The sequence below is a fragment of the Helobdella robusta genome (genome assembly GCF_000326865.2).
Source record: "Helobdella robusta unplaced genomic scaffold HELROscaffold_43, whole genome shotgun sequence".
NCBI lineage: Eukaryota > Metazoa > Annelida > Clitellata > Rhynchobdellida > Glossiphoniidae > Helobdella > Helobdella robusta.
In genome coordinates, this window is record NW_008705028.1 from 245,589 (window position 1) to 255,266 (window position 9,678).

Genomic DNA, 9,678 nt, shown 5'->3' on the forward strand with positions numbered 1-9,678 from the left:
TACCAGCACATGTGTTACTTATTTTACCTTCACAAATAGTACATTGTAATGGAGTTGAGTTTCTCGGTATAGACTTACCACAACCACAACAACATTTCGTAGCCATCACAGTGTGGCTGCCGTAAAATGAACCAAACGAAAACAAAAGAAAAAAAAAACAAAAGAAACGTAACCGGGCGAAAGAATTTTATCCGAGTACAGGTGTTATAGCAATTTGTGCATGCTATACAAACGGAAAAAAACACAATGGCTATGGAAAATTAAAAATTTACATGGAATATCTCTCAAACATGTGTCTTTTTTTAAATGGACAACATCACAAGCATTCACCACATAAAAATTCAAACCATTCCAGATATCAATCACTCAATTACAAAAACAGTGCTTTCGTAGGTTCATGTTAAATTTTTGAGTTGAGAGCTTGTATTGATGACCTCTTGTTCTATCATCTCTTGCTTTGATCAAGTTGGGATAACAAGACGGCATCTCTGCACCGCTAGCTTAGAGTTAGCTTGAAGACCGTTATCAGATCTCTCCGCAATCGGCGATACTTTAGAGTCGGAAGATCTAAGTATCTTAAACGATCCTCATAATTGAGACCTCGGCAATCCTTCACCAATTTTGTTGCCCGCTTCTGTACTCTTTCGACATCTTCAATCAATTTCTTGGTCCATGGAACCCACACGCCGGATGCATATTCGATTCTAGATCTGACAATAGATTTGCATAATAATAGAAAAGAATTTGAAGTTAAATGACCAGGATTAAAGTGTCGAGAAATCAGACCTAAATTAATATTGCATTTATTTATACTACTATAAATATGCCTATGGAATGTTAGATCGCAATCAAAAGTCACTCCCAAATCATTCATTTTTGGGAGAATCTAAATATGTTCCATTTATTTGATAAACGTTTTTTAAAGCATTATCCTTCTCCCTCCATATCTAACAACCGATTCTAGATCTGACAATAGATTTGTATAATAATAGAAAAGAATTTGAAGTTAAATGACCTGGATTAAAGTGTCGAGAAATCAGACCTAAATTACTATTGCATTTATTTATACTACTTGTCGGGTTCAATATCTGCGTCGGCTCAAAATCAAATATTTGTTCCTAACGAAAATAATATCATTCAAGTGCATCAACGATAACAAATAATAACGATGATAAATGGCTCTGGAAAGCGAATATTAACTACAGATGCTAAGGAATATTAATAATTGTCAAACATAATACAGGAAAGTAATCGAATATAATTTGTGATATATAACCTGAGCTAACAATAACATAATAATAGTCAATTTCAGTTTATAAATAATAATGCTATAGAAATTCAATAATAATAAGAAATCATAAAATTGTGACAATGTTATTGTTGCGGGCGTTGACGCAAACGCAACAACTGGACTGAAGCTGTGGAAGAGACGTTGTTGTGGAACGCATCAAATGAAGCTCTACCGACGACGAAGTGTTGACTTGGACGTTTTAACTGGAGTGAAGCTGTTGAAGAAAAGTTGCTGTAGAACGCGTCAACTGAAACTCTACCAACGACGAAGTGTTGACGGGACGCGTTAACTGAAATGAAGATGTAGAACGCGTCAAATGAAACTCTACCAACGACGAAGTGTGAACGGGACGCGTTAACTAAAATGAAGATGTAGAACGCGTCAAATGAAACTCTACCGACGACGGAGTGTTGACTTGGACGTTTTAACTGGAGTGAAGCTGTTGAAGAAAAGTTGCTGTAGAACGCGTCAAATGAAACTCTACCAACGACGAAGTGTTGACGGGACGCGTTAACTGAAATGAAGATGTAGAACGCGTCAAATGAAACTCTACCAACGACGAAATGTTGACTTGGACGTTTTAACTGGAGTGAAGCTGTTGAAGAAAAGTTGCTGTAGAACGCGTCAAATGAAACTCTACCAACGACGAAGTGTTGACGGGACGCGTTAACTGAAATGAAGGTGTAGAACGCGTCAAATGAAACTCTACCAACGACGAAGTGTTGACTTGGACGTTTTAACTGGAGTGAAGCTGTTGAAGAAAAGTTGCTGTAGAACGCGTCAAATAAAACTCTACCAACGACGAAGTGTTGACGGGACGCGTTAACTGAAATGAAGGTGTAGAACGCGTCAAATGAAACTCTACCAACGACGAAGTACTGACGTGGTCGCGTTAACCGAAATGAAGCTGTTGACAGGGCCAAGTTTCTCTCTCACACTTATCCAGCTCTGGCGTACCTACCTACCAAAGTCCCAAGCCACAACCCAACGAAGTAAATTACCAACTACAACCGAACGTGAACTGAACCGAACGTTACCAACGCACCCACTGCAACCAATTTTTCTTTTGGCCTGTTGACTGTCCTTATTTATATTCTCACGTGTTGCAGGTAATTGGCTAATAAACTTCTTTCTATTTATACTCGCCAATCGTTCGTCAACAGCATATATTTTACATGTTTTTCTTTTCGTCCTCGAGCTTAGTTCGATCGACTGTTTTCACTTTCTTTATGGCACGCCGACCGAACCCTTACATACCTCCCATCACACATGGAATATTCTTTGTATTCCAAGAATATTCACATGGAATCTGGACTTCGCTCTATAGTCGTGAAAGATAATCAGCCACATTGCGGTTGCCGGCACGATAGGTAAAGTGGAGGTTGTATTCTTGTAGGGCCAGTGCCCACCTTAGTAATTTGGCACTCTTTGGCGTTGACTCTGTGAGAAATGTCAATGGATTGTGATCTGTATATATAGTAACTTCGGACATACAGATCCAGCTTCTGAATTTTTGTAGGGCCCATATGATCGCGAATGCCTCTCTTTCTATAGTGGCCCAATGTCTTTGTTGTTCTGTAAATTTTTTACGCGCAAAGGCGACCGGTCTTTCAAATTTCGCTTCATCGGGTTGTACTAAGCAACATCCCATGGCGTGTTCGCTGGCATCGGTAATTAGGCCGAAAGGTCGTTTATAATTTACAGTGTATAAGTTTGTCGCTGCTTTTAAATCTTGTATTATGTGGTTTAGTTTTTCCAAAAATTGAGTGCTATCCGCCATTTTGTAGACTTAAAGGCCATATGTCCAGCGAACGGAGCATCATGACCCAATTCGAGAATAGTTTTGATTCTTGTGGCTGGTAGACACAGCTGATTTATTCTATGACCCAAAATACTTTCTTTATGGTAAAGTATGGTGTCTTTCACAAAAAAGTTTCCTTTGTTTTGCCTTGCTAAATTCCATGCCCTTTTTAGCGTACTGCAGTTCGATTGTTCCTGATGGAGTCTGGTTTTCTCTGCAACTCCTTCTTTGCCCTCCTCCTCGACAAACTCATCGTGTTTCTCTGTTACCTGTACCTCATGTGTTTCCCCGGTGCTATCGTGTTGTTGATTTTTTTTGCTCTTTTTTTTGTCTCTGTACCTTCACCTTCGTTGGTGGGTGGGGTAGTATATATTTGTTGGAGTGTTCTAAATCAACTGACACGTTTGGGGTAATTATAATGTTGCTGCCCAAGTCTTATATTTTTCTGGCAAAGTTTCAATTATTTGACACATCAGCAACAAGTCACTGTTTTCATCTTTTTTTAACTCGACCTTAAATCTTTCCAAAGATTCTTAAGTTTTGTAACATGAGTTACAACATCATTACTTTGATCCATTTTATAATTGAAGAACTTCATGCATAAGTTGTATGCTATATCTTCATTAACTTCATCATACAATCTATGAAGTTTTAACCAAACACCTCAAGCATTACTGAATGAACGAACTTTTTCATACGTTTCATCGGTCATGTTGGTTGACAATTCTGTTTTGACAATTGACAATAAAGCAAATCGTAGCACTACAATTTGCGTTAATGAATCTGTTCAAAGTAGTTTGATATTTTGCTATCTCATCTTTATTTGAGTCATCGTTTAATTCATCTGGACCTTTTAATTTGCCATTTACTACATCCATTGCATCAGGAATGCCACGTAGTATTATACAAACTCTTGATTTCCAGTTCAACCAATTACTTTTGCCTTTTAGGTGTTTGATTTGCACTTTTGTTAGATCCATTTCTTCCTTGTCTTTCAATTTGACTTTTTAATTAGAAGCAAAATATCGACTTTCATTGAATGAGGAAGCACGTGTTTTTTCTTCACTTCAGTCTTCAAAAAGGAATCTTCAGATATTTCTTTATTCTAAATTTTCTTCTTCAAATCAATTAATTAAGAAAAACGTTATCTGGGTCCATAACCTGTTAAATTTCTTGTCACGTAAATTGTTTGATTAATTGATATAATATTGAAAGACATTAAAAGAAGAGAAATAAATTTGGCAACGTTCTTGACTTGTTTATTATCAACCGGAACAACAGAAAAAGAAAAAGTGAAGTAACTTACAAAGCAAAGAACATTTGGTCTAAAGAAAATTAATGTATATCATAAATCATAATGTTTTAAAATAAAACATAAAACTTTACACGTCCTACCTCGGAGAACTGGGTCTCTGGACGCTAAACGAAGATTGATTGATTGATTGATTGATTGATTGATTGATTGATTGATTGATTGATTGATTGATTGATTGATTGATTGATTGATTGATTGATTAGACATATCATGTATGGGTCCTATATTTTTTACTCTTTCTAAACAACTTGTACAGAGCCAAGAGTAACCAGAAATAGCAGAGATTTCTATAAATAGTTCTTCTAAGACCTTTCCACATTTTAGGTGATAAATACCTTTATACACCACACAATATAAGACATTTTTAGTAGCCCTAGTCACTTCATTGTTACAATTAGTGCATTTGCCCTTATCCTTAAAACTCATCATTTCTTTTCCCTATCAGACTTTCAGTAAAATATAAGTATTAATATCAAAATTCAATTGCCCAACAAAACAAAATAACACGGACAATAACTCACAAAACACTGACAACGAGAACAAATGACCGGCGTTTATCCCGCAGTTGCGGTATTCACTCTCAACACCTCTAGTCGAGCATAGTGTTAACAAATAATCTCTTCAGTCTAATATTATAATAAACAACAAAATTTTAAGATAAACTTATAAAGTTATTATTTATTTCGAAATCAAATCTAAAAAAATTCGTAAATGCGTCAGCCGTAATTTAAGTTAACTAGCTAATATGATTACTCATATGGATTATACTATACTTTATCAGCAAGAAAACAATGCTGGCAATCACTTGTGTGTATTGCTGTGACCAATCACTCGTTAATTCAATCTTTAACATCATTAGAATGTAACAACTAATCTACAGATAAATCAATAAATAAAACCAATCGTCACTAGTTAGACTTCTCCCGTCAGATGTCATCTGACGGGAGAAGTTTCGTACTCAGTATTCGCTATATTCACTCATAGACTCCTAAATAATAGATACTAGACGAGAAACTGAAATTTACACATGCCCAAACTGAGGCCATGCATTCTATATTACACACACAAAGTAAACGACGAAACGTCTTTAATTCTGCAACACTTAAACATTTTAATACTTTGAACAAACGATTAAAATGTTAAAACGATAAATATTTTAAACATTTATTAAAAAAATAAAAACAGTATTCATTGCAAAAAAAAATATAATTATGAAAATAAATTCAAATGTTCTGTAATTTACAAAGTTTTCTTTTTTTATAATTAATAGTCTTTTTTTCATTTGCATTTTCTGTAATTGATTTAATTAAATTATTTGCAACAATGTTAAAAAATATATTTGAAATTAATTGTATGAGATCATGCCCTGTGGTGGAAAATTCTGGAAATTCATTCTCCAAGTCATTATTGTCATTAAATCTATTTACAATATCACCAAATAATTGTTGCTGGTTTGAAACAGAGAGAAATTTGTGTAGTAAAATATCATTGTTTTTGATGATGGCAAGCACAGCAATTTTGATGAATACAGGCACTGCAGTACTAGTTGACATGAGAAAAAGGCCTGTTTCATCAAATATGATGAGTAGCATCGCTTGTGCTTTTTAATTAAAACTAATTGTAATTCTTCTTTTAAAAATGATATCATTTTAATTATTTCATCATTATCCAAAGAGCTTTTATCAATAAGGTCTAAACATTTTTCAATTTTATTGATTCCATTTGTGAGAATAATGTCCCACGATAGCGGTCTGTCACATTCACTGATGGCTTTGAATCTTGCAGCAGTATTTATCAATTGAGAAAATTCGGTTAACTTTCCTTGCAGTAAATCATTATAATTTTTTTGCAGGATAGCTTCCCCACACACTTCTACAAACAAATGAAACTCAGGTGCCACTAATATTGAACAACTAATAGATAAATGATGATCTTCATCAACCTTTACTATTAGTAATATCATGTTGTTGTCTATGAATTTAATTATAAATTCAGTAGATAAAGTTATTTCTTTCTCTAATTTCATTTTAATATCTTCAAGATTCAGACCTACGATTGAATCTTCTTCCATAAAATTTCTTTCCAACTCTACGAGTCTTTCCATTTCTTTATTATTCCTACTGCTTCGAAGCGCATTACCTGATCTTGATGTAGTTTTTTCACACAACATATGTTTTGAATGATTAGAAAAAATAGTTGGAACCGAATCGGGTTTAAGTCTTATCAAAAACGTATCCTTGTTGTTTCGGCGTTGACGAGCGATTTTACTGTCCTGAGATGATGTGATGAAATCATCTGGAGTAAAATGCTTGGAACAAACCCTGGTACGTTGCGAAGGATGAAAATCTTTTCTCGCGATATTTTTCAACCACTTTCTTGCTAATTCTTCGTCATCAATTGGAAATTTATGAAACGTGATTTTCTGTTTTTCCGTAATGTAATCTCAGACTCCGAACGATTTTCTGACGTATATCCAGATTTACAGCCATAAACACAACATTTATTAACCATTTTTAAATAAATTATTTAAAATAAAATATTTTTAATAACTTTAATATTTTTAAATAAATCAGCGAAATAAAAAGCAAGATCAACAACACAATACAAGCGTTGATAAACGAAATCAAAACGTTCAAAAGTAAACAACAGCAACTTATATAGCGAGTAGCATTTATTTATCAAACAAGCATGGCCTCAGTTTTGGGTCGAGCACACACAAAATTTCATTTAGTTTCTCGACCAGTAGGATATTATTTAGGAGACCATGATTCACTTTTCAGAAGGTTATCGTTAATTCATCGCAGACCGCGTGTAGAATTCTTCGTGTTAAACTTTTCCTCGGAAGTTGTCGCTAATTTGCTTGCAGTTCGCACACAAAACTTTTCTGCGATAGGACTTCCTCTTCGTTTGTTCATTTGTCAATTTAGATAGATACCCCAATGCACTTAGGGTGTTGTAAATATGCCTAATAAAATGTGTGACACTTTTAGACAAAGCTTGATGTTATCTCATTCGCCCTATGACGTCGTCCATACAATCCTCATTATATGCGTGTCAAATTTCATAATTAATTTTCATGTTGTTTAAAGATTCATTGGTTTATTAGTTTTGTTAATTCATCCATGCATGCTCAGTAATTCATAATTATTAATTTGCATCTCGACTTATCGCCTGCAACAATATTTTATTAGTTTTATTTATATATGAGCTTTACCAGCTCTCACAACTGTTTCTACCTGACTGTTTCATTAAATTAATAAATATTAAGTCAATACTTAATTCAAATGTTAAGCTTTTTGTAACCAATATTTTATTTTTGAAACCAGCTATGAAAAAAGAATGATTGAAGTTAACAACCATCAGATCATTATTCATGCTCTACATGATGCTGCATCTAGTAAAACTTCCTTTTTTATTTATTCAAACATTGTTCATTAACGTTCCTAAGGTCATTATTTTAATATCTTTTTATGTTTTTGTAATGTAAGCTCCTATCATTCGAACATATTTGGATGGACTCTCTAATTTTTTTGCAATTTTATCATTTTGCTGCAACAAAAATTAATTAACTTAATTTTGAAGAAAAAAAAATTAGCTTAGAAATGTTATTAATTGCTAAGCATTGAGGTAACTCAAATTTTTTTAAATTTTCAAATGCAATAGTTTAATTTTTATTCTAAATCTATATTAAATGTGGAAAATAAGAAATAAATTAACTTTTTCTCAACTAGGACTTTATTTTGGAAAAGAGTAATCAAATCGTGTAGAAAGCAAATCACAAAACTGATGAATTTATACAGTGGCGGATATAGACAACTTTGACGGTTGACGGGGGAACCAATATTAAAAAAAATATTTCATGACCGGGGGGAGATTTTTTCCTAAAAGTTGGCAACCGGAAGATAATTCCATTAAAAAATATGGAAGGTTGTTTTTTCCCAAAGGCTGGCGACCAGGGGAGGGGAATTTCCCGAAAAGTTCGAAAAATTTCAAAAAAGTCGTGGAGATATTTTTTCGAAAAGTTGACAAACGGAGGGGGTAATTCCATAAAAAATTATGTCGACGACTGGAGGGAAGGTTTTTCCCCACAGGTTGGCGACCGGGTATGGGAAATTTTCGAAAAGTTTGAAAATTTTTCTATATTTACCAGGGGCTAACTTTTTCACTAAATGGGCTTATAATGTCAATTTTTCCCTTCAAAAACACTAATTTTTCTGTTAAAACAACGACTTTCAACTAACTTATAACACAAATGGCGCTCAAAACGCCAGTGCCTCTCGGCCCCCCGCTAAATCCGTCATTGAATATATGCTAAAACAATAAACATGATGAGTCATTTCACCAAAACACACGTGATGAATCATTTCAACATAACAAACATGATGAATCATTTCAACATAACAACCATGATGATAATATGATTTATCATGTTTGTTATGTTAATCAATCTTCGTTTTGCGTCCAGAGACCCGATTTCCCGAGGTAGGACGTTCTTTTCTTTGCCATCAACTTTTTGCGCCAAATTAGACGATCAGTTGTATCCATATCATTTAAATTTAGAGCTTTCATGTCTTGCTCGATTGTTTGCGACCAGGACTTCTTTGGACGGCCTTTTGGACGTGTGCCAGGTACTTCAACATCTGCAAGAGAAGTTATGGCACTGTTTCCACTTTGTTTGACATGACCAAACCACCGCAGACGGTGTTGCCGGCATTCGTCCTTTATATCATCTAAACCAGTACGACGCAGGATTTCGGTAGATTTGATGTGGTCCTTCAGACTAATTCGTTGCATCCATCGGAGCATTTTCATGTTGGTTCGTTGAAGTTGTTGTTCCAGTTTGGTTGTCATTGGCCATGTTTCTGCACCATATAACAACACCGGACGTATCACTGATTTATAAAGTCTTGATCGTAGTGGTAGTGGGATGACACGCTGCATCAATATAGAGGCAAAGAGATGCCATTTATTCCAGGCTGCACGTATGCGTGCTCAAACGGCAGCTTCAGCTGTTCCGTTGAAATGTTTGTTATGTTGAAATGAATAATCATATTCGTTATGTTGAAATGATCCATCATGTTTCATAACATAACTGAACAAACAACATAGCAAACATGAATTATTTCAACATAACGAACATGATAAATCATTTTAATGTTATGAACAAGATATATTACGTTATATATATATATATATATATATATATATATATATATATATATATATATATATATATATATATAAACATTATTGAAGATATATGCCCATTTT

General features: G+C 34.3%; 3 protein-coding genes across 3 annotated transcripts in view; 1 reads left to right on the top strand and 2 right to left on the bottom strand.

Annotated features, from left to right (window-relative positions):
* Window positions 1-1,374: 1,374 nt before the first annotated feature.
* On the bottom strand, window positions 1,375-4,836 carry HELRODRAFT_177482 (hypothetical protein; the record flags this gene model as incomplete). Its single annotated transcript, XM_009025679.1, has 3 exons — window positions 1,375-2,152; window positions 3,362-3,437; window positions 4,743-4,836. The coding sequence occupies 3 exons, from the start codon at window positions 4,834-4,836 to the stop codon at window positions 1,375-1,377; spliced, it is 948 nt and encodes a 315-aa protein (XP_009023927.1).
* Window positions 4,837-6,694: 1,858 nt separating this feature from the next.
* On the bottom strand, window positions 6,695-6,847 carry HELRODRAFT_85043 (hypothetical protein; the record flags this gene model as incomplete). The annotated part of the gene is made up of 1 exon (XM_009025647.1): window positions 6,695-6,847. A coding segment is annotated over one exon (153 nt), but the record flags the coding sequence as incomplete, so codon positions are not given.
* A 1,480-nt stretch (window positions 6,848-8,327) lies between these two features.
* Window positions 8,328-9,678, top strand: part of HELRODRAFT_177484 (hypothetical protein) — a gene marked incomplete at both ends in the record, with an annotated part of 4,421 nt that continues 3,070 nt past the window's right edge. The window contains one exon of the mRNA XM_009025680.1: window positions 8,328-8,498. Within this exon, the coding sequence (XP_009023928.1) occupies window positions 8,328-8,498 (171 nt within the window). The remainder of the gene's footprint in view (window positions 8,499-9,678) is intronic.